Below are 25,754 nucleotides of genomic sequence, written 5' to 3'. Positions count from 1 at the left end.
AAGTCGAAGCCAAAGTAGGCTTTTTCATTCTAATTTTCCGTTCCACCTTAAATGGCGCAGCGGCTGCATTCTGGCGCCTTGGTTGCGAAGCGTTACATGTAAATACTGCACCATTTAAGGTGGAATGGAAAATTGGTCCAAACTCAGCTTCACATACAGATAGAGAGCTGTTTCAGATGTGTGTAGTAGGTGCAATCGAGTTCGGTGCTCCTGTACACGGTTCTTTAGTAAAGGGGAATGGTTCTGTTTAGAACCATGAGTTCTGTAGAGAACCTTTTCATGCTTAGATGTCTCTTTGCACGGTGAAATGGTTCTCCAGATGGAGAACGTGCTGTGTATTGCTCTGTATAACACCAGAAAGGGTTCTACTGTTGTTAGAATATTGGTCTTGTCACAGTAGAAGAACCCTTTTGGTATTATATAGAACCATTTTCTAAAAGGTTCGGTATAGAATCATACGCAGCACATTCTCTGACAATCTGAAGAACCATTTCACCATTAAGCATGAAATGGTCGTATATGCAGCTCATTGAACCCTTGGAGAACCATCTGTTTTGAGAGTGTAGAGCTGAAACGGGTCCTGTCTGATCCTCAGGTGCTGAGCTGGAGGCTGCAGGATGTATGCTGTGTACCGGCAGGCCCACCCGCCCACCGGCCTGGAGTTCTCCGTCTACTGCAACTTCATCTCGAGCGAAGAGAAGAACCTGGTGGTGGCTGGAACGTCTCAGCTCTACGTCTACAGGATCATTCATGATTTCGAGGTTTGTTATCGGGGGTCATTTGACTTCTAAACCAGTTTATCTGAGTGGGGTTTCAGCCTTTGCTGCATGGTGTCTGTATAATAAGTGTGAACACTGACTATAACGTTCTGACCACCTCTTCGTTTCTCCGCTCATTGTCCACTTTATCAGCTCCACTGACCGTATAGTTCCCCTCTGTAGCTCTACAGTTACAGACTGTAGTCCATCTGTTTCTCTGATACTCTGTTACCCTGTTCTTCAGTGGTCAGGACCCCCATGGACCCTCACAGAGCAGGTACTGTTTATTTATGTGGAGGATTCTCAGCACTGCAGTAACACTGACATGGTGGTGGTGTGTTAGTGTGTGTTGTGCTGGTGTGAGTGGATCAGACACAGCAGTGCTGCTAGAGTTTTAAACACTGTGTCCACTCACTGTCCCCTCTATTCGACACTCCTACCTTGTCGGTCCACCTTGTAGATGTAAAGTCAGAGACGACAGCTCATCTGCTGCTGCACAGTTTGTGTTGGTCATCCTCAGGACGCTGCCCACAGGACGCTGCCCACAGGACGCTGCCCACAGGATGCTGCCCACAGGACGCAGCTGGCTTGATATTTTTGGTTGGTGGTCTATTCTTGGTCCAACAGCGACACTGAGGTGTTTAAAAACTCCAGCAGCACTGCTGTGTCTGATCCACTCAGACCAGCACAACACACACTAACACACCACCAACACATCAGTGTTACTGCAGTGCTGAGAATGACCCACCACCCAAACAGTACCTGCTCTTTGAGGGTCCATGGGGGTCCTGACCACTAAAGAACAGGGTAACAGAGTATCAGAGAAACAGATGGACTACAGTCTGTAACTGTAGAACTACAGAGTGCAGCTATACATTAAGTGGAGCTGATAAAGTGGACAATGAGCGCAGAGACAAGGAGGTGGTCAGAATGTTATATATGTATAATTGTTATATGTATATATGTGTGTTTTGCTGTATCGTCCACCTCCAGTTCTGCACTATAAATAAATAATATTATTTTTCTTTGTTTTTTAGAGCTCTTTGAAAACAGAGAAGCCATCAGGTAAGGGTAGATTAAAATCATTTAAGCTTGTTTTCAGGGCAAGAGCGGAATGTATTGGATGTCCTGTGACCCTGTTGATGGAACAGAATGTGATACCGTTATTACTGTTGTATGAATTTGAGATTTAGTGCAACTTTGAGTTTAATAATAATAATAAAGTGCAGAAAAAAAATCCTGAAAATCTGTCCATACATAAAATGATACCTGCCAGGTTACCAGGTGACAGAAATGCAGCCTAAATACCACAGTAGGGCAGAATATTCAGTATTAACAGACATCCAGTCTCACTTTATCAGCAGTACAGTACTGATATTACCCCTGCAGTCGTGTATGTGTGGTGACACTGGTTCTGTTGGCTGCACCTATATTGTTATGACCTCTCAGATGGGAAGAGCCGTAAGGAGAAGCTGGAGCAGGTGGCGTCCTTCTCCCTCTTCGGTAATGTGATGTCTATGGCCAGCGTTCAGCTCGTGGGCACCAACAGAGACGCTTTGCTTCTCAGCTTCAAAGACGCCAAGGTAAAAATGAGGGATGCACCAATATGGGTTACATCAATACCGATATATATGACATGCTTTGTGTACATACAGTACTGTCCAGAAGTCAAAGCCCACCTTTCGTTTATTTAATTTCCTGTCAAACAGCGATTGGTACTAGTTATTGATTTTTTTCGGAGATGTTTGTGAGGAGGTTAGATATAAGATAATGCACATGCATAATGGAGTAGAAGGTCATGGAAAAATGAATGAAAACAGGAGTTTCAGAAACTGGAGTTCAAAAACGGATTAAAATCTACAGAGAAAATCACTCCTAACAACCACCTGGAAGAGCTGGTAGGCACAAAAAACTGCCCCCATCAGATAAACAGCACTGAAAGCTTTGATCTCTGAGAGAGAGGAGAAGATCAAGCTGCTTCAGATCTGAAAACATCCACAGGTGTTTCTGTCCATCTTTCCACTGTGAGAAGACCACTCAGCGCTGTGGGTCTGAAAGGAGGTGTAGCTGATCAAGAAGAACCTCGCTGAGAAAAGGAGACGGACACATCAAACAAAGAAGCTGAATGATGGACTGACCGCCCCAGAGTCCAGACCTCAGCACCACTGAATGGGTTTGATCACTTCAGAAAATCATCAACCAGCTTCTCAGACTGAGCTTTGGAGGCGTGTCTGCAGGTTCTTTGAGGAGCTGAAAGTGAGTCTCCTGGAAAGAATGGAAGCTGGAATGAAGACACACTGAACACTATATTTCAGTGGTGGATGAAGAACACAAACCATGTACTTGAGTAAAAGTACTAAAGTATTTCCCTTCAAATGTACTTAAGTATAAAGTAAAAGTACTAAAAGAGGAATTCTGGCTCTGATGTCCTGTTATCATTTTTATAACCAGACTGGCTTCCTGAACTCATTTCAGGTGAAAGTCCTCCAGCGTCTCTCTTGGTAAACCAGTCTTTTAATAGAACGTCATTAATTAGTGACGCTGACGTCTATTAAAATGATCAGAAGCACAAAACACTGAAGGTAAACAGTTTCCATCAGGGAGAACCGAGTGGCTCTGAAATCACTTTTTACACACAAGCAAAGTTTCAGTTTCAGATTTATTTACAACTTAGTTCCAAGTTTAAGTTGAATAAAAACTGGCTTTAAACTCAGGATCACAGATGAGCTCCTTTACTATGTTGATCTGTAGGCGTCTGTTCATAAACATAAACCAGCCCAAACTCATTTACTATAAAATGAAATGGTGTTTGTAGAAATTCAGAAAAAAGCCGCGTCAGTCTCGACTGCATATGTGGACATATTTCTATATTGAGCTCTATTTACACAAAGTTAGGTTAGTTCATCATTTATGTTGAACAGACTCTCCCAAAGTTTTACGCTGCTGCGCTGACGTTGAACCGCGTGCTGCACTGGGTCGGTCTGACCAACAGGTCAAAACCAGCTCTAAACAAAGTGACCGCTGGGCCCTGATTGGTGCTCTGGCTTTGCGCTTCTTTCGTTTTGACATGTTACGTTTTTATACACACAGAAACCAAAAGGAACGACAGATTTCTCAAAATGTAGGAGGAAAAAGTCGATATTAGACTCTGAAATGTAGTGGAGTGAAAGGAAAAAGTCGCCCAGAATGGAGAAACTTCAGTACAGATACACCAAAAATACTAAAGTACAGAAACTCATTACATTTACTCAGTTACTCAGTTACTGTCCTGCACTGCTTTATAAAATCATGTTCATATTCAATATTATATTCTGTTGTTGAGGCTTCTGCGTAATTTTCCATTAAAAGCTTAATGACTTGTTTAGACTCTAAAATAAATGAAGGGGGGGTCTCTGTCTGTTTTTCTCCTGGCAGCTCTCGGTGGTGGAGTACGACCCGGGAACACATGACCTGAAGACTCTTTCACTGCACTTCTTTGAAGAGCCTGAACTGAGGGTGTGTTTTATTTTAATTGGAAACTTCTTGTGTTGCTCTACTTTGTTCGTTTGTATCTGCTATTGAATATACTTCTTTCACCTGTTCATATTTCTCTGGTTCTCAGGACGGTTTTGTGCAGAATGTTCATATCCCCATCGTGCGCGTGGACCCGGAGAACCGCTGTGCGGTGATGTTGGTGTACGGCACGCAGCTGGTGGTTCTGCCCTTCAGAAAGGACACGCTGACCGATGAGCAGGAGGGAATCGTGGGAGAGGGGTACGGGGAACTCTGTAAAACTCCAAACGCTGTCTTAGATTAGCTGAAGATATGGTGCCTCTGATGTGTGGCGTTAGAGGTGGGAGGTGTGAAAGTAGATCAGCGGTATTGGGATAAATTCTGTTGTCATGATTTGCTTGCTGATTAGATTGTGGATATCATGAGTGCTTGAACAGAACAAATGCTTGTTTTAGTACAAAAGGAGCATAATTAGTTACGGTCACGCGAGCTGATTGGTTGAGAGGCGTTCTAACGGTGCTGTTATTTCACCATAACATCACAAACACTATCACTCCACTGAGACGCCGTTGCTAAGCAACGACTGCGACAGCTGTAGGAGACGCTCGAGCCATCTGAACGTTTTTACTTCTTACTTTGCCACAAACAGAAAATGGACACTGTTAAGGTCACATCTGACCGACAGCCGATTTGGTCCGACTCTGAAGACGAGACGACGCTAAATTCCCAAACTGTCGTCTCCACTGAGCAGCTTTTCAGTCGGCAGCTGTGACAGAAGAACAGCTGAACAACCTGGAATCAGCCAGAAATGAACCCAACACCATTCGCCAGACGGGTCTGATCTTCAGAGTCGGACCAAATCAGACTGAGCCGTAAAACTGACCCAATAAAAACAGAAAAGCTGCTCAGTGGCGACGACAGTTTGGGAATTTAGTGTAAGGAGCTGGAGAACGAACTGCCGGCTGAGCAGCGAGTGGGCAGAGCTCGTTACTCTGACGTAGCAACAAGCTGCTCGTTAAGGAGCTATAATTAGGAGGAAGGAACTGAACATTAAAACATATTAAACGCCGCGTTCACGGCCAGTTTATTCATTTCTTACTGTATTTATTTAACTGCTGTATTAAAGCAGTGGAGCACTCGAGGAGGGAGTTATCACCAATAACATCACGACTGGGATGATCTACAGCCACCAGATCACAGCCGGGATGGTATTTCAGGATAACACGCTCCCTCTCGGGTTATAATGTGTTATAATTGAAGGTAAGATCTGTCTAGTATTAACAACGACAAGCAGGAGTAAAAACGCTCCAGCAGAATCTGAAACCGCAGATTTTAGTGTGAAGAACACGCTAATGGAGCTGCTTACCTGAACGACTGAGCTGCTTCTTTCGGTAATCAGTCGTCTGGCGTTGAGCGCGTTTTATTTGTGATGCAGAACATTCACTCTGTATCGGCCAGTACTTAAGGATCAGGTATTTGTATCCATATTGGAAAGGGAAAAGTTGCAATGATGCATCTCTAATTTTAAAAATAATAAGTTAACAATGAAGTAAACAAGTATAAAGATAACACAATAATAAAATGGGGGAAAAATTAGGAATTGTAGCAAAAAAAAAAAAAGCTAAAATAATTAAAAGTATTTAGAATTTTTTAGAACCACTTTTGCCAACGTTGTTTGCACGGTTTGGAATTAGACCTCTGCATTTAACCCATCCGTGCAGTGAAACACCCACATGCATGCAGACTAGTGAACACACACACTAGGGGGCAGTGAGCACACTTGCCCGGAGCGGTGGGCAGCCCTATCCACAGCACCCAGAGAGCAGTTGGGGGTTAGGTGTCTTGCTCAAGGACACCTCAGTCATGGACAGTCGGCTATGGGAATTGAACCAGCGACCTTCCGGTCACAGGGCTGGTTCCCTGACCTCCAGCCCACAACTGCCCCTTTTATTTAAATAAATAAAGTAATTAATATGAAGTAAAAATAGTGTTTATAAATAAAATAAACTTTTAAATTTTATTTTAAAAAATATTTTTATTTTGAAAATAATACAAAAATAATAATAAAAAAATTTCCTCATAAAAATGGTCAGATGATGAGGTAAATAAACCTTATCGTGTGTTTATTACTGTTGGTGTGTGATCAGGTAAAAAACCCACTAGAGTTTTTTTTTAATTATTTCCCAGGAGCAAAACATGCTGGATATCTCAAAGTGATTGTGGACCACTGCCAGCCCACTGAAGACAAAGCTGGTGGTCCACTGGCGTTTTTGCTCAGCATTTTCCAGGCAGCCCACTGGTTGTTATGCAGAGCCCTAGACAGAATTCCACTGATCGTCGCTCATTTTCCATTTACAGTCCAGTTTACTGATTTCTCCTTCCTGCCTTTCTTTAGTTATACTTTATAAATGAGTTGAGTAAATAATTTGAATCCAGCTCAGCGTCAACAACATTTTCTACAGGATTATTTTATATCATGATTGTAATATTTGTCTCCATTTATTTTCTAAAATAAAAGTCTCAGTGCTTTTAAAATCTGTTTGAGGAGGTTAAAAACCAGTTAGAGCTTGTTTGCAGGACGGTAATCTGGGTGGTCCGAGGGGGGACCAGCAGTGGTAAACAGTCAGTGGGGTGTCGACCTCATCAAGCAGGCGGCCCGATTATATGTTGCTATCTGTGATGATGTGGTTGATCTTTGGTTGATCTTTGGTTGGGTTTTTAATTATGGGAACACGTTGGGTCCTGACTGTCTTTTGATGTGTTTCATATTCTCTCCTCCTGCAGGCAGAAGTCCAGTTTTCTTCCCAGCTACATCATCGACGTGCGCGAGCTGGATGAGAAGCTCCTGAACATCATTGATATGAAGTTCCTTCATGGTTACTATGAGCCGACTCTGCTGATTCTGTATGAGCCCAACCAGACGTGGCCGGGGTATGTTCCATCAGCTGTTAGACAGAGTTAAAGGGCCAGTACCGCTTTTCTCAGCCTGATCGCTCTGTCGCGCATCTCTGTCATAACTCGAAACACGTTTAGAATAGAAGCCAATGAGCAGCTGCTGAAACGGCCGCCTTCTGTAATTAGGTTGTTTCTGTGCTTGTTTTTCAGGCTGGCTTTACACAGTGAAACTTTCATGCAACTAGGCTGAGTTGCCTGCAACGTAATTTCTGTGCAATTTACATTGTTACATTTATTTCAGTTGCCTTATCACAGGCTCAATTAACAGTCTTCTGTTTTATTTTCCTGTCCAGTGATCTGTAATTTTAAAACATGACGCTTGATGTGATCACGTGATGCGCTATTGCTGTTTTAATTGCTTGTTTCGTGTAACTTCTTAACAAAGTTGAGACACATGCAGCAGTTGCAGCTGAGTTTCAAGTGAGTTGCATGGTGCTTTACATTATGCAACTCATGTGCAGTTTAGTTTTATGTAGGTTTCAGGCATGTGACAGCACCACATAAAGGGGACCTGTGGGATCCCTATCTAGAAGTATTAACACTTATGTTCCTGATAGTGTTATTTAGGTGACCCCACGGATTAAAGTCCTTAGGAACCTTAGGCTGTTCATTGAGATGTGTTGGGAGAAGGTGTGGCCTCAGTTTTCCATCAGTGTGGGTGTGTGTATATTTTATATACATTATTTTTTGTGACCTTTTCCTGTTAATTTCTGGAGGGGAAGACTTTTATTGTGAAAGTGAACCCTGGTTTGAGAACGGGAAAAAGGAAGTAGAGCAGCTCATTCCATTTTTTCCCCTTTTTTGGTATTTTCTTTTTTGTATGGCTGGGCCCTGTTTTTGATTTTTTCCTGGACTTCATCAGCTCAAACTGTTGGTGCTGTTGGGGATTGTTTTCGGAAGGAAAGGGGGGGGGGGGGGGGGTACTGAATAAAATACTGGCACTGCATGGTTTATACTCACCTAATTAGTCCTCAGACTTTTAATAGTAACAGCCAAGTGGTCAAACACCTAAAGTTGCATGCCCGTTTCACAGCCAGCCTTAGGTTGAAAAATACTCCTTAATATTTCTTTCTATAGAAACCAGATCGCATTTTCTTTACAGTATAACAAGCTGTTTTTTTTTTTACCTGCAATTAAGTCCTGTATAGGTGCAAATGCACAAACCTACACTCCTGCTGCTCTCTTGTGTTTGATAAAGAGATCTGGCCATGTGTAGAACCCTTAAATGTTCAGAGGACTTTTACGCTGCTCACAGGTTCTTTAAACTATACGAATTATCCCCACATTCACATTTTGCTTGCCTAAATGTTTCTGCAAAGAACCATTCATTGAATGATTATTTAGGGAACCAAAAACAGTTATTGTATGGCATTGAGCAAGAACTGTTTTTGGCACCTTTATTGTTTTCAGGACTGTGTGGAACATTCTTAAAAATGGTTCTTTAGTAAAGGCAATGAATATATATGGAACAATTTGTAGGCATAATTGGTTCTTGGCATGTTTAAGTGTTTTTTTCTCTGATGGAAAGTGTGTTGTATATAATTTCTGACCAAAGAAAAACATGCATCTCCATTTTTGCCAGTTTTTGTCTACATGGCTGTCCTTTATATAGTGTGAAAATTTCGTGATGCATGGACCAAAAGAAATGCTCCAAAATGCTTGGAATAAAATCTCTTTACTTCGACTTGCATTAAAAGTTGAGATTTTTGGTGTCTCCTATAAAATGACCATTTTGGAGATGCATGTTTTTCATTTTTACAAAACGTTTCTGTAAAGCAACAAAAAGGGTTCTTCTGTTGACCTTATAGAACCCTTGTTGCTAAGCGTGTAGCCACCTGCCCTGTTCACATGGCCTAATGAACCAGCCTGTTAAATGTGTGTTTTTTCTTCTGGGTTTGTTGCAGACGTGTGGCTGTTCGTCAGGACACATGCAGCATCGTGGCCATCTCTCTGAACATCATGCAGAAGGTCCATCCTGTTATCTGGTCTCTCAGTAACCTCCCCTTCGACTGCACTCAGGTCATGGCTGTGCCCAAACCCATAGGTGAGAATTCCTCAAGATCCAGCCAGTCAAATCAAGTCAAACCAGTGTTCATTTAACATCAGTAGAGTTATAATTCAACGCTGTCAGTATCTACATGCAACGGTTTTTGCCAGTCTGATTAAATACATTCCGATTCAGATTAAGACTGAGGTGTTTATTCAGATCAAATAAAGTCCAGTTCGGTCAGATTTCAACAACATTTACTGAACATCAGATCAAATAAAGTCCAGTTCGGTCAGATTTCAACAACATTTACTGAACATCAGATCAAATAAAGTCCAGTTCGGTCAGATTTCAACAACCTTTAATGAACATCAGATCAAATAAAGTCCAGTTCGGTCAGATTTCAACAACATTTAATGAACATCAGATCAAATAAAGTCCAGTTCGGTCAGATTTCAACAACATTTAATGAACATCAGATCAAATAAAGTCCAGTTCGGTCAGATTTCAACAACATTTAATGAACATCAGATCAAATAAAGTCCAGTTCGGTCAGATTTCAACAACATTTAATGAACATCAGATCAAATAAAGTCCAGTTCGGTCAGATTTCAACAACATTTAATGAACATCAGATCAAATAAAGTCCAGTTCGGTCAGATTTCAACAACATTTACTGAACATCAGATCAAATAAAGTCCAGTTCGGTCAGATTTCAACAACATTTACTGAACATCAGATCAAATAAAGTCCAGTTCGGTCAGATTTCAACAACATTTACTGAACATCAGATCAAATAAAGTCCAGTTCGGTCAGATTTCAACAACATTTACTGAACATCAGATCAAATAAAGTCCAGTTCGGTCAGATTTCAACAACATTTACTGAACATCAGATCAAATAAAGTCCAGTTCGGTCAGATTTCAACAACATTTAATGAACATCAGATCAAATAAAGTCCAGTTCGGTCAGATTTCAACAACCTTTACTGAACATCAGATCAAATAAAGTCCAGTTCGGTCAGATTTCAACAACCTTTACTGAACATCAGATCAAATAAAGTCCAGTTCGGTCAGATTTCAACAACCTTTACTGAACATCAGATCAAATAAAGTCCAGTTTGGTCAGATTTCAACAACCTTTACTGAACATCAGATCAAATAAAGTCCAGTTTGGTCAGATTTCAACAACCTTTACTGAACATCAGATCAAATAAAGTCCAGTTCGGTCAGATTTCAACAACCTTTACTGAACATCAGATCAAATAAAGTCCAGTTCGGTCAGATTTCAACAACCTTTACTGAACATCAGATCAAATAAAGTCCAGTTCGGTCAGATTTCAACAACCTTTACTGAACATCAGATCAAATAAAGTCCAGTTCGGTCAGATTTCAACAACCTTTAATGAACATCAGATCAAATAAAGTCCAGTTCGGTCAGATTTCAACAACCTTTAATGAACATCAGATCAAATAAAGTCCAGTTCGGTCAGATTTCAACAACATTTAATGAACATCAGATCAAATAAAGTCCAGTTCGGTCAGATTTCAACAACATTTAATGAACATCAGATCAAATAAAGTCCAGTTCGGTCAGATTTCAACAACATTTAATGAACATCAGATCAAATAAAGTCCAGTTCGGTCAGATTTCAACAACATTTAATGAACATCAGATCAAATAAAGTCCAGTTCGGTCAGATTTCAACAACATTTAATGAACATCAGATCAAATAAAGTCCAGTTCGGTCAGATTTCAACAACATTTAATGAACATCAGATCAAATAAAGTCCAGTTCGGTCAGATTTCAACAACATTTAATGAACATCAGATCAAATAAAGTCCAGTTCGGTCAGATTTCAACAACATTTAATGAACATCAGATCAAATAAAGTCCAGTTCGGTCAGATTTCAACAACATTTAATGAACATCAGATCAAATAAAGTCCAGTTCGGTCAGATTTCAACAACATTTAATGAACATCAGATCAAATAAAGTCCAGTTCGGTCAGATTTCAACAACATTTAATGAACATCAGATCAAATAAAGTCCAGTTCGGTCAGATTTCAACAACATTTAATGAACATCAGATCAAATAAAGTCCAGTTCGGTCAGATTTCAACAACATTTAATGAACATCAGATCAAATAAAGTCCAGTTCGGTCAGATTTCAACAACATTTAATGAACATCAGATCAAATAAAGTCCAGTTCGGTCAGATTTCAACAACATTTAATGAACATCAGATCAAATAAAGTCCAGTTCGGTCAGATTTCAACAACATTTAATGAACATCAGATCAAATAAAGTCCAGTTCGGTCAGATTTCAACAACATTTAATGAACATCAGATCAAATAAAGTCCAGTTCGGTCAGATTTCAACAACATTTAATGAACATCAGATCAAATAAAGTCCAGTTCGGTCAGATTTCAACAACATTTAATGAACATCAGATCAAATAAAGTCCAGTTCGGTCAGATTTCAACAACATTTACTGAACATCAGATCAAATAAAGTCCAGTTCGGTCAGATTTCAACAACATTTAATGAACATCAGATCAAATAAAGTCCAGTTCGGTCAGATTTCAACAACATTTAATGAACATCAGATCAAATAAAGTCCAGTTCGGTCAGATTTCAACAACCTTTACTGAACATCAGATCAAATAAAGTCCAGTTCGGTCAGATTTCAACAACCTTTACTGAACATCAGATCAAATAAAGTCCAGTTCGGTCAGATTTCAACAACCTTTACTGAACATCAGATCAAATAAAGTCCAGTTTGGTCAGATTTCAACAACCTTTACTGAACATCAGATCAAATAAAGTCCAGTTTGGTCAGATTTCAACAACCTTTACTGAACATCAGATCAAATAAAGTCCAGTTCGGTCAGATTTCAACAACCTTTACTGAACATCAGATCAAATAAAGTCCAGTTCGGTCAGATTTCAACAACCTTTACTGAACATCAGATCAAATAAAGTCCAGTTCGGTCAGATTTCAACAACCTTTACTGAACATCAGATCAAATAAAGTCCAGTTCGGTCAGATTTCAACAACCTTTAATGAACATCAGATCAAATAAAGTCCAGTTCGGTCAGATTTCAACAACATTTAATGAACATCAGATCAAATAAAGTCCAGTTCGGTCAGATTTCAACAACATTTAATGAACATCAGATCAAATAAAGTCCAGTTCGGTCAGATTTCAACAACATTTAATGAACATCAGATCAAATAAAGTCCAGTTCGGTCAGATTTCAACAACATTTAATGAACATCAGATCAAATAAAGTCCAGTTCGGTCAGATTTCAACAACATTTAATGAACATCAGATCAAATAAAGTCCAGTTCGGTCAGATTTCAACAACATTTAATGAACATCAGATCAAATAAAGTCCAGTTCGGTCAGATTTCAACAACATTTAATGAACATCAGATCAAATAAAGTCCAGTTCGGTCAGATTTCAACAACATTTAATGAACATCAGATCAAATAAAGTCCAGTTCGGTCAGATTTCAACAACATTTACTGAACATCAGATCAAATAAAGTCCAGTTCGGTCAGATTTCAACAACATTTAATGAACATCAGATCAAATAAAGTCCAGTTCGGTCAGATTTCAACAACATTTAATGAACATCAGATCAAATAAAGTCCAGTTCGGTCAGATTTCAACAACATTTAATGAACATCAGATCAAATAAAGTCCAGTTCGGTCAGATTTCAACAACATTTAATGAACATCAGATCAAATAAAGTCCAGTTCGGTCAGATTTCAACAACCTTTACTGAACATCAGATCAAATAAAGTCCAGTTCGGTCAGATTTCAACAACCTTTACTGAACATCAGATCAAATAAAGTCCAGTTTGGTCAGATTTCAACAACCTTTACTGAACATCAGATCAAATAAAGTCCAGTTTGGTCAGATTTCAACAACCTTTACTGAACATCAGATCAAATAAAGTCCAGTTCGGTCAGATTTCAACAACATTTAATGAACATCAGATCAAATAAAGTCCAGTTCGGTCAGATTTCAACAACATTTAATGAACATCAGATCAAATAAAGTCCAGTTCGGTCAGATTTCAACAACATTTAATGAACATCAGATCAAATAAAGTCCAGTTCGGTCAGATTTCAACAACATTTACTGAACATCAGATCAAATAAAGTCCAGTTCGGTCAGATTTCAACAACATTTAATGAACATCAGATCAAATAAAGTCCAGTTCGGTCAGATTTCAACAACATTTACTGAACATCAGATCAAATAAAGTCCAGTTCGGTCAGATTTCAACAACATTTAATGAACATCAGATCAAATAAAGTCCAGTTCGGTCAGATTTCAACAACATTTAATGAACATCAGATCAAATAAAGTCCAGTTCGGTCAGATTTCAACAACATTTAATGAACATCAGATCAAATAAAGTCCAGTTCGGTCAGATTTCAACAACATTTAATGAACATCAGATCAAATAAAGTCCAGTTCGGTCAGATTTCAACAACATTTAATGAACATCAGATCAAATAAAGTCCAGTTCGGTCAGATTTCAACAACATTTAATGAACATCAGATCAAATAAAGTCCAGTTCGGTCAGATTTCAACAACATTTAATGAACATCAGATCAAATAAAGTCCAGTTCGGTCAGATTTCAACAACATTTAATGAACATCAGATCAAATAAAGTCCAGTTCGGTCAGATTTCAACAACATTTAATGAACATCAGATCAAATAAAGTCCAGTTCGGTCAGATTTCAACAACATTTAATGAACATCAGATCAAATAAAGTCCAGTTCGGTCAGATTTCAACAACATTTAATGAACATCAGATCAAATAAAGTCCAGTTCGGTCAGATTTCAACAACATTTAATGAACATCAGATCAAATAAAGTCCAGTTCGGTCAGATTTCAACAACCTTTACTGAACATCAGATCAAATAAAGTCCAGTTCGGTCAGATTTCAACAACCTTTACTGAACATCAGATCAAATAAAGTCCAGTTCGGTCAGATTTCAACAACCTTTACTGAACATCAGATCAAATAAAGTCCAGTTCGGTCAGATTTCAACAACCTTTACTGAACATCAGATCAAATAAAGTCCAGTTCGGTCAGATTTCAACAACCTTTACTGAACATCAGATCAAATAAAGTCCAGTTCGGTCAGATTTCAACAACCTTTACTGAACATCAGATCAAATAAAGTCCAGTTCGGTCAGATTTCAACAACCTTTACTGAACATCAGATCAAATAAAGTCCAGTTCGGTCAGATTTCAACAACCTTTACTGAACATCAGATCAAATAAAGTCCAGTTCGGTCAGATTTCAACAACCTTTACTGTCAGTTTTCTCTTTTTAGATCACGTCATGTGGAATAACTTCCCTCTGACTCACTTTCCTCTCTGACTGCTGTTTCTCTCCTCGTCCCTCCCCTGTGTGGCGTCACTCACTCGAGTCTCAGAGCTCATCGTAATGCAGAGATCTGATTGGCTGAGCAGCGTCACGTCTGATATTTACAGCATATGTGATTGGTCTGTGAGTCTCTGGGTCACTAAAGCTACAGTAAGGCTAGAAAAGTTATGGCGATTAAAACAGGACCACCCCGTCAAAATTAAATAATTCTCCATAGTTTCAGTTATAGGTCCAAGTCCGCATATGACAGCGTCTGGGTCCGGACTTGGACTGCGATCCGCCTGTTAGTGACCTCTGATATCGACTTTAAGACTGTATGATGCAGTGTTTATATCTGGCTCTGCTCGTAAAAAGATTGGCAATGATTGTTTTCTGCTGCAGGTGGTGTGGTGGTGTTTGCAGTGAACTCCTTACTCTACCTTAACCAGAGCGTTCCTCCTTTTGGAGTGTCCCTCAACACCCAGACCAACGGAACCACAGCGTTCCCTCTCCGTAAGCACTCTGCACTGCTGTAGTTTGGTTATTGTTTTCTAAGAAGAAGGTCCAGTCTGTTTGTTAGAGGTGTGTGTGTGTGTGTGTGGGTGTGTGTGTGTGTGTGTGTGTGTGGGTGTGGGTGTGTGTGTGTGTGTTTATATGCTGGGCAGCCGAATCACAGAACGTTTTCCTTTCAGTGGAAAATCTCTGTTCTGGGTGCTGTGTAGTGCTGGACTAGGCTTAATCCCTGTTGGGGAATCTGGCCCTATGTTTATTATTGTTCCTCAGGTGTTCAGGAGGAGGTCAAGCTGACCCTGGACTGCTCTCAGGCTGCCTTCATCACCTCAGACAAAATGGTCATCTCTCTCAAAGGAGGAGAAATGTGAGTTGCACTGGCTGCGTTTACATTACGGGGTGTTTCTGTTTTTCCCCCCAGAGCGGTGTGAACATTTTCTAATGTACTGCTGCATCAGATTCTTCCAGTTCGTCATATGCCAGTGTGACCCTTGGTCGAATAGCATGTTTTGTTGCTTTTCTAAGTGAAAATAAGAGAAAACATGCTTAAAATGACATTTTCGTGTACGATTTCTAGTTTCATGCATTGAAATTGCCATAACTGACCAATTTTTTCCCAATCTGTGGTAGTAATAATAATAATAATAGTAATAATAATAATAATAATTTTTAAAATACATCTTACATTGTTTTTTATTTAATGCAGCTTAAATATATTTAATTTAATTAAACTTTTATTGAATTAATTATTTGTTACTTGATTTTATACATTTATTTAGATCTGTTTTTATAAATAATTAACATTTTTAATAATAATTTAATAACAGTGGCTTTTCTAATCTTCCAGTGAGCAAATAAACAGTAATCAAGCATTAAACTGTGCAGAAGTGTGTTCTCTGTAGAGGACGTGTTCAATTATTTTCACTTAAAGAATTAAAAACGTGCAGTTTGACCCAGGATGCTTACTTTTTTGTCATTTTGTCTCATGTGGCCATGGCAACCGTAATGAGAACAGATTAAAAAAAAGTTGTTTTTTTTCTGAAAACTAAACTGTGAAATAATCATTAGAATATGTACAGAACGGTGTAATGCTGTCAGAGCGGGTTAGTCTAGTTACTGTAATAACTATAAACATGTAGCCTTGTGTGGCCAGTTGGATGCTTTGGGCTGTGAATGACTTGCAGTATTTGTGGGTAAATATGTGATTAGGGTAAATAATGTGGGTCCTTGTTTTTCCTTGTGTTTTAGTTATGTATTGACCCTCATAACGGATGGAATGAGGAGTGTGCGGGCGTTCCACTTCGACAAGGCTGCTGCCAGCGTCCTGACCACATGCGTAAGTGGTACTAAACTCTGTGAGCAGCTATGTGCCCCCATATCTGCAGTCTGGACTTTGCTGTGCTTCCTGTAACCCTCGTTTTCCTGGTAGTTGTCTTGGTCTTATTCAGGTGAATTGCTTGCGGTCACACTAAACCATTTCCTCTTGAACTACCACTACATTCTTGGGTGAAGGTGCGTATATGAAGGTGGCTCTAATACTGCTGCAGTTCGGCAAAATACAAACCCATTTTCAATGAAGTTGTAAAGAAAAACAAAATGCAGTGATGAGCAAAGCATTTAAACCCTATATGTGATTGAGAATTGTGCAAAGACAACAAATCAAATGCCGAAAAACTGAGTTTTTTTGTTTTTTTTGCTCATAAATTTTCCCATTTTGAATTTGATGCCAACAAACATGGTCTAAAAAAGTTGGGACGGGCAACAAAAGGCTGGTAAAGGTGTGTAATACTAAAAAAAATCTGGTGGTTGATTGACAACAGGATATTAATGTGATTGGGTATAAAAGAGCATCTCAGAGAGGCGGAGTCCTTCAGAAGTGAAGATGATGAGGGGTCACCACTCTGAAAGACTGCCCCATCCAATAGAGCGACAGTTACAGGTGACTGGATGAATGTGGATGGACGTGGCTGGATGTGGGTGGGTGCTATGGGTTTAGTTGGATTGGGAGATTTGGAATGGCTTATTCAGTTCATTGTCAGGAATCACCAAACAAAATCTGTCCATATATACCCAATAAACGGAATGGTCAAAGTCCAAAAATTCAAGAAGAACGTTTCTCAATGTGAAACAGCAAAGAGCTTCTGCTTTTCATCGTCTACGGTGCAGAATATCATTAAAGACTCAGAGAATCTGGAGAAATCTCTGTCTGTGAGGGACGAGGCTGAACACCAGGATCTGCTGGCCGTGATCTTTGGGCCCTCAGGCAGCACTGCATTAAAAACAGACATGATTCTGTAGTGGAAATCACTGCATGGGCTCAGAAACACTTCTGAAAACCACCGTCTGTGAACACAGCTCATCACTGCATCCACTACTTATGATATCCACAACATGCTCAGCTTTTTAAAATCACAATAACAAAATATCACCACAGTGATAAAATATAGTCATATTGGCCGCCTCTATGGTTTAGGATGGAATATCTATAGATATGTTTACATGCACAAACCAGTAGTGGCCTCCGTTTAAATCCCGTCACATGTTTTTAGTGTTCTAGCTTAGTTTCTGTCTTCTGCTCACGCTCTTCTCTTAGATGGTTACCATGGAGCCGGGCTATATGTTTCTGGGCTCCAGGCTGGGAAACTCTCTACTGCTGAAATACACAGAGAAACTGCAGGAGACGCCCATGGAGGAGGGCAAAGACAAGGAGAAGGAGAAAGAGAAAGAGAAGCAGGTGAGCCTGATGGGGGAGATGCTGTAATTGAAGTGAAATTTTCCTTCAGTACGTGTTTCATATTTAGTTTTTCTGTCTAAATGTTTTTCTAATGCTTAATCGTGTAAAGTGTTTGCAGGACGTTTATAATGTGTTGTTTTTCAGAGATATAGTGTTGCCTGTTAATGGATTCTTTAAATTTCCACTGTTTTTTTGTCTCTTTTTAGGAAGAACCACCAAATAAAAAGAAACGAGTGGACTCCACTGCTAATTGGGCTGGTAAGAGTGTATCAGTAGAGTTGTTGCAGTTGTTGTGGATCAGTATGTGCCTGTAGTGGGTATTGATGCCCCTGTAGTGGGTAGGAAAGAGCTTGTAGTGCATAGGAATGCATCCATAGTTGGTACGAATGCACTCAAAGTGGGTAGGAAAGCTCCTAAGTGGGGAAAGATGCGCCTGTAAGGGGTAAAAATGCACTCATAGTGGGTAAGAATGCACCAGTGGTGGGTAAGGTTGCATCTGTAAGGGGTAAGAATGTGCCCGTAGTGGGTATGAATTCACTCTTAGTGGGTTTGAATGCTCCCATAGTGGGTACAAATGCAGCCGCAGTGAGTTTGAATGTGCTTGTAGTGGGTATAAATGCCACTTTAATGGGTACGAATGTCCCCGTATTGGGTATAAATGCCCCTTTAATGGGTACGAATGTCCCCGTATTTGGTATAAATGCCCCTTTAACGGGTACGAATGTCCCTGTATTGGGTATAAATGCCCCTTTAGCGGGTACGAATGTCCCCGTATTGGGTATAAATGCCCCTTTAGCGGGTACGAATGTCCCCGTATTGGGTATAAATGCCCCTTTAGCGGGTACGAATGTCCCCGTATTGGGTATAAATGCCCCTTTAGCGGGTACGAATGTCCCCGTATTGGGTATAAATGCCCCTTTAGTGGGTACGAATGTCCCCGTATTGGGTATAAATGCCCCTTTAGTGGGTACGAATGTCCCCGTATTGGGTATAAATGCCCCTTTAGCGGGTACGAATGTCCCCGTATTGGGTATAAATGCCCCTTTAGTGGGTACGAATGTCCCCGTATTGGGTATAAATGCCCCTTTAGTGGGTACGAATGTCCCCGTATTGGGTATAAATGCCCCTTTAGTGGGTACGAATGTCCCCGTATTGGGTATAAATGCCCCTTTAGCGGGTACGAATGTCCCCGTATTGGGTATAAATGCCCCTTTAGCGGGTACGAATGTCCCCGTATTGGGTATAAATGCCCCTTTAGCGGGTACGAATGTCCCCGTATTGGGTATAAATGCCCCTTTAGCGGGTACGAATGCACCCTTATTTTTGTGTGTGTGTGTGTGTGTGTCTGTAGCAGGAAAGGCGTCCATGCCGGATGAACTGGATGAGATTGAGGTCTATGGAAGCGAAGCTCAGTCGGGCACTCAGCTGGCCACCTACTCGTTCGAGGTGAGATTCTACGCTGTGTCAGTGTAGTTACACAGCAGTTACGCTGCGTTTATATGTTGGCAGAAGACAGAAGTGTTTTTAGGCAGCCATGGACGCCAAACCTTCATCGTTGAAGTTGCATCTTTTCCCACTTTGAATAGTCGACATCGCTACAGCTGTCCTGTCATAATCACCCGTTCATGCCGGTAATGCTGTCACCATGGCAACAGCAACCTGTGAGCGGCGAGACTGCTCTGACCTCGCAGTCTGATGAAACACAATGCAGCGTCTTTTAGTACAATGTTTACAATGTGTACAATCCAGCAATGTAAATTCTTGGGGAAAAAAAAAAAAGTATGCATATTTAAATAACGGGGATCAAAAGAAGAAAGAGGCCCTTTGCACTGAGTGCTGCAACGTTTTGGTTCAGGTATCGTAGCAGCATTCAAGCACAGTGCACTTACCTGCCTCAGCTTATAGAACTGCAACACTGATCAAACAAAATCAAACTAATAGATTGGAAATTTGCTGATTGCTTGCTGGAGCATGAAAAGGCTCCGGTTCTGATTGTGCATCCCTCTTTCTTTCACCATGCTTGTGTCACTCCACTGATCACCAGTTGCTAAATAACAGCAGTGATCACGTTACTCCAAGCTCGTAGCACTTTTTGGTGAAAGGAATTTCCAGTTAAAACATACATTTGAAACAATATTTAAGGCTTGTTTGCTTAATATTTTTAATTTTGCTGTGTGCTGTGCTGAATTACGTCTAAGTCTCAGCCCTTATTGATGAAATCCCTCTCTATTGTTTATGATTTTACTGAATTACTGACCAAAGAAAAGTTTTTTTTAGTTTCAATGTGATTAGAAGTTTCTCATTTGTGTTTTTTTCTAACCCTTATTTAGAAGAATGGTGGAAATGGTACAAAGGTTAGTGTGAGCCGTAGTGTTTCATTGTGTGTGTGTGTGTGTGTGTGTGTGTGTGTGTGTGTGTGTGTGTGTGTGTGTGTGTGTGTGTGTGTGTGTGTGTGTGTGTTACAGGTTTGTGACAGTATTCTGAACATCGGTCCCTGTGTCAGCGCCTCTATGGGTGAGCCGGCCTTCCTTTCAGAAGAGGTAAAGATACGTCAGCAAGCAAAAACTACATCGCAACACTGTGTGGTTTAGTAGTTTTTCAAGCTTAGCACAGCTGATTTAGCTCATGACTTTACTAAGACTTTACAGGCACAGGCCAAGCTCAAACAAGCAGGGCAAGAACAGCTTAGGCTAAAATAAACAAGCATTCCTCTAATAAACCTTTGACCCAGGCTGAGCTCAAAAAACAGATATTATTCAAATAAACAGACATCAGATACACAGCCCAAACTCAAATAAACAAACATCACTCAAATAAATACACTATAAAGACAGGTTAAGCTCAAATAAACAAACATCACTCAAATAAATACACTATAAAGACGGGTTAAGCTCAAATAAACAAACATCACTCAAATAAATACACTATAAAGACGGGTTAAGCTCAAATAAACAAACATCACTCAAATAAATACACTATAAAGACGGGTTAAGCTCAAATAAACAAACATCACTCAAATAAATACACTTTAAAGACAGGTTAAGCTCAAGTAAACAAACATCACTCAAATAAATACACTATAAAGACGGGTTAAGCTCAAATAAACAAACATCACTCAAATAAATACACTATAAAGACAGGTTAAACTCAAATAAACAAACATCACTCAAATAAATACACTATAAAGACAGGTTAAGCTCAAATAAACAAACATCACTCAAATAAATACACTATAAAGACGGGTTAAGCTCAAATAAACAAACATCACTCAAATAAATACACTATAAAGACGGGTTAAGCTCAAATAAACAAACATCACTCAAATAAATACACTATAAAGACAGGTTAAGCTCAAGTAAACAAACATCACTCAAATAAATACACTATAAAGACAGGTTAAGCTCAAATAAACAAACATCACTCAAATAAATACACTATAAAGACAGGTTAAACTCAAATAAACAAACATCACTCAAATAAATACACTATAAAGACAGGTTAAACTCAAATAAACAAACATCACTCAAATAAATACACTATAAAGACGGGTTAAGCTCAAGTAAACAAACATTACTCAAATAAATACACTTTAAAGACAGGTTAAGCTCAAGTAAACAAACATCACTCAAATAAATACACTATAAAGACAGGTTAAGCTCAAATAAACAAACATCACTCAAATAAATACACTATAAAGACAGGTTAAGCTCAAATAAACAAACATCACTCAAATAAATACACTATAAAGACAGGTTAAACTCAAATAAACAAACATCACTCAAATAAATACACTATAAAGACAGGTTAAACTCAAATAAACAAACATCACTCAAATAAATACACTATAAAGACAGGTTAAGCTCAAATAAACAAACATCACTCAAATAAATACACTATAAAGACAGGTTAAGCTCAAATAAACAAACATCACTCAAATAAATACACTATAAAGACAGGTTAAGCTCAAATAAACAAACATCACTCAAATAAATACACTATAAAGACAGGTTAAGCTCAAATAAACAAACATCACTCAAATAAATACACTATAAAGACAGGTTAAGCTCAAATAAACAAACATCACTCAAATAAATACACTATAAAGACAGGTTAAGCTCAAATAAACAAACATTGCTCAAATAAATACACTATAAAGACAGGTTAAGCTCAAATAAACAAACATCGCTCAAATAAATACACTATAAAGACGGGTTAAGCTCAAATAAACAAACATCTCTTAAATAAATACACTATAAAGACAGGTTAAGCTCAAATAAACAAACATCACTCAAATAAATACACTATAAAGACGGGTTAAGCTCAAATAAACAAACATCACTCAAATAAATACACTATAAAGACAGGTTAAGCTCAAGTAAACAAACATCACTCAAATAAATACACTATAAAGACAGGTTAAGCTCAAATAAACAAACATCACTCAAATAAATACACTATAAAGACAGGTTAAGCTCAAATAAACAAACATCACTCAAATAAATACACTATAAAGACAGGTTAAACTCAAATAAACAAACATCACTCAAATAAATACACTATAAAGACAGGTTAAACTCAAATAAACAAACATCACTCAAATAAATACACTATAAAGACAGGTTAAGCTCAAATAAACAAACATCACTCAAATAAATACACTATAAAGACAGGTTAAGCTCAAATAAACAAACATCACTCAAATAAATACACTATAAAGACAGGTTAAGCTCAAATAAACAAACATCACTCAAATAAATACACTATAAAGACAGGTTAAGCTCAAATAAACAAACATCACTCAAATAAATACACTATAAAGACAGGTTAAGCTCAAATAAACAAACATCACTCAAATAAATACACTATAAAGACAGGTTAAGCTCAAATAAACAAACATCACTCAAATAAATACACTATAAAGACGGGTTAAGCTCAAATAAACAAACATCACTCAAATAAATACACTATAAAGACGGGTTAAGCTCAAATAAACAAACATCACTCAAATAAATACACTATAAAGACGGGTTAAGCTCAAATAAACAAACATCACTCAAATAAATACACTATAAAGACGGGTTAAGCTCAAATAAACAAACATCACTCAAATAAATACACTATAAAGACGGGTTAAGCTCAAATAAACAAACATTACTCAAATAAATACACTATAAAGACAGGTTAAGCTCAAATAAACAAACATCACTCAAATAAATACACTATAAAGACAGGTTAAGCTCAAATAAACAAACATCACTCAAATAAATACACTATAAAGACAGGTTAAGCTCAAATAAACAAACATTACTCCAATAAATACACTATAAAGACAGGTTAAGCTCAAATAAACAAACATTACTCCAATAAATACACTATAAAGACAGGTTAAGCTCAAATAAACAAACATTACTCCAATAAATACACTATAAAGACAGGTTAAGCTCAAGTAAACAAACATCACTCAAATAAATACACTATAAAGACGGGTTAAGCTCAAATAAACAAACATCACTCAAATAAATACACTATAAAGACGGGTTAAGCTCAAATAAACAAACATCACTCAAATAAATACACTATAAAGACGGGTTAAGCTCAAATAAACAAACATTACTCCAATAAATACACTATAAAGACGGGTTAAGCTCAAATAAACAAACATTACTCCAATAAATACACTATAAAGACGGGTTAAGCTCAAATAAACAAACATTACTCCAATAAATACACTATAAAGACAGGTTAAGCTCAAATAAACAAACATTACTCAAATAAATACACTATAAAGACAGGTTAAGCTCAAATAAACAAACATTACTCCAATAAATACACTATAAAGACAGGTTAAGCTCAAATAAACAAACATCACTCAAATAAATACACTATAAAGACGGGTTAAGCTCAAATAAACAAACATCACTCAAATAAATACACTATAAAGACGGGTTAAGCTCAAGTAAACAAACATCACTCAAATAAATACACTATAAAGACGGGTTAAGCTCAAATAAACAAACATCACTCAAATAAATACACTATAAAGACGGGTTAAGCTCAAATAAACAAACATCACTCAAATAAATACACTATAAAGACGGGTTAAGCTCAAATAAACAAACATCACTCAAATAAATACACTATAAAGACGGGTTAAGCTCAAATAAACAAACATCACTCAAATAAATACACTATAAAGACGGGTTAAGCTCAAATAAACAAACATCACTCAAATAAATACACTATAAAGACAGGTTAAGCTCAAATAAACAAACATCACTCAAATAAATACACTATAAAGACAGGTTAAGCTCAAATAAACAAACATCACTCAAATAAATACACTATAAAGACAGGTTAAGCTCAAATAAACAAACATTACTGAAACAAACATTAAGAACAGCTTGAGCTAAAAAAAAAATGACTTAAATAAAAATTAGACACAGCTTGAGCTTAAGCAAAGAAACAATCAAACCTTACAAACACGTATAAACGCTACTCAAATAAACAAACATTAAACAAATGTTACTCAGAATAGAACAACACAACAATTTCTCAGTCAGCTGTAACAGTTAAACCAAAAGTTGAGGATTGACCAGCAGATCTGTTCCTTAGCGCTGCTGGACAGTCTTGCGTAAGTTATCAGGCATACGGAGAAACACACCGAGACGTCTCCTGCCCTCGCCACTGCCCTCTCATGGTGATCATATGGATAGTGTTTCTCCCATTTTCTGGGTTTTTTGTGGAGGGGGGGGGTTCCTGCCTTCCTCCCAATGACTCCAGCTCCCCCTGCGACCCAGAAGGATAAGCGGCTTAGGACGTGTGTGTGTGTGTGTGTGTGTGTGTGTGTGTGGGTGGGTGTTCTTGTGATGCTATACTTGTGAGGATGTATGAGAGGACTATATGAAATTTTTGCTCAGGTGAGGACATTTTGCTGGTCCTCACTTGAGCCTGTGTTGTTTTCACCACAATTGCTTTTTTTATTTGAAAACTAGACGAGCAGAAAAATTGCCTTTTGGATACTGAGGTTAAGCTTAGGGTTGCGGGGTTGCAGACGGGGGGCCATCGTACCCACCCAGAGAGAGAGAGAGCGAGGCCAATTCTCAGTTTCCTCAATCTGCTCAATTTACATTCATATGATTGTGAAAGTTACCTATGGAAAATAACTGCAGTCAGCTTAAATGAGGCTAAATGTACTTCGTGTTTCTCCCTCAAATGTTTTTTATAGAATATAATTTTTTAAATTTAGAATACTTTCTGCAGTTTGTACTAGTTGTTGTGGCGCAAGGCTGTTTAAACCCTTTTCTTTGAAGTTTTCAGGCTTAATTCCAAGTCGTGCTTTATCAACATCAGTCTCATTCTGGCAGCCCTCACTGTTTTGTATTAGGGGAAACACAGTCTTGTGTATGTAATAGACGTGTATATTGTAAGCTGCTCGTGCTCCTCAGTTCCAGAGTAATCCTGAACCGGACCTGGAGGTGGTGGTGTGTTCTGGTTATGGCAAGAATGGAGCCCTGTCTGTGCTTCAGGTAAGTTCCTGAGGGTGTTTGGGTCATTTCAGCCCAGAGTAAGGATTGTACGAAAGGAAAGACCATCAGCTTTTTTAATATTGCGCAGGTTTGACTTTAGGTTTGGACAAGCTTGACTTTTGGCTTAGGTTGTCAGGCTAACTGAGAAATCCTGCTTTTGTGAAACACACTGAGCTCAGTTTCTCTAAAACAGCTGCCATTCTGAGGTCTGTATACATGCCATGCAGTGTGTGCACCGATCAGGCATAACACTATGACCACCTCACTGTCCACTTCATCAGCTCCACTTACTGTATAGCTGGTCTTTGTAGTTCAACAGTTACTGACTGTAGTCCATCTGTTTCTCTGATACTCTGTTACCCTGTTCTTCAGTGGTCAGGACC

General features: G+C 38.7%; 1 protein-coding gene across 3 annotated transcripts in view; it reads left to right on the top strand.

The window, feature by feature from the left end:
* Nucleotides 1-25,754, top strand: part of cpsf1 (cleavage and polyadenylation specific factor 1) — a 54,583-nt gene that overhangs the window by 334 nt on the left and 28,495 nt on the right. For 2 of the 3 annotated variants that reach the window (XM_037535486.1, XM_037535483.1), the window contains exons 2-16: nucleotides 596-761; nucleotides 1,796-1,823; nucleotides 2,208-2,341; nucleotides 4,173-4,253; nucleotides 4,360-4,511; nucleotides 7,035-7,181; nucleotides 9,110-9,249; nucleotides 15,004-15,114; nucleotides 15,385-15,478; nucleotides 16,360-16,447; nucleotides 17,705-17,845; nucleotides 18,052-18,103; nucleotides 19,197-19,291; nucleotides 20,311-20,385; nucleotides 25,291-25,371. In XM_037535486.1, coding sequence (XP_037391383.1) covers nucleotides 618-761; nucleotides 1,796-1,823; nucleotides 2,208-2,341; nucleotides 4,173-4,253; nucleotides 4,360-4,511; nucleotides 7,035-7,181; nucleotides 9,110-9,249; nucleotides 15,004-15,114; nucleotides 15,385-15,478; nucleotides 16,360-16,447; nucleotides 17,705-17,845; nucleotides 18,052-18,103; nucleotides 19,197-19,291; nucleotides 20,311-20,385; nucleotides 25,291-25,371 — 1,563 coding nt within the window. In that variant the 5' untranslated portion in view covers nucleotides 596-617. The remainder of the gene's footprint in view (nucleotides 1-595; nucleotides 762-1,795; nucleotides 1,824-2,207; nucleotides 2,342-4,172; nucleotides 4,254-4,359; nucleotides 4,512-7,034; nucleotides 7,182-9,109; nucleotides 9,250-15,003; nucleotides 15,115-15,384; nucleotides 15,479-16,359; nucleotides 16,448-17,704; nucleotides 17,846-18,051; nucleotides 18,104-19,196; nucleotides 19,292-20,310; nucleotides 20,386-25,290; nucleotides 25,372-25,754) is intronic. The other variant, XM_037535485.1, reaches the window with a different exon arrangement.

The sequence above is a fragment of the Pygocentrus nattereri genome, chromosome 27 (assembly GCF_015220715.1).
Source record: "Pygocentrus nattereri isolate fPygNat1 chromosome 27, fPygNat1.pri, whole genome shotgun sequence".
Taxonomy (NCBI): domain Eukaryota; kingdom Metazoa; phylum Chordata; class Actinopteri; order Characiformes; family Serrasalmidae; genus Pygocentrus; species Pygocentrus nattereri.
This window is presented reverse-complemented; position numbering and strand designations above follow the sequence as displayed.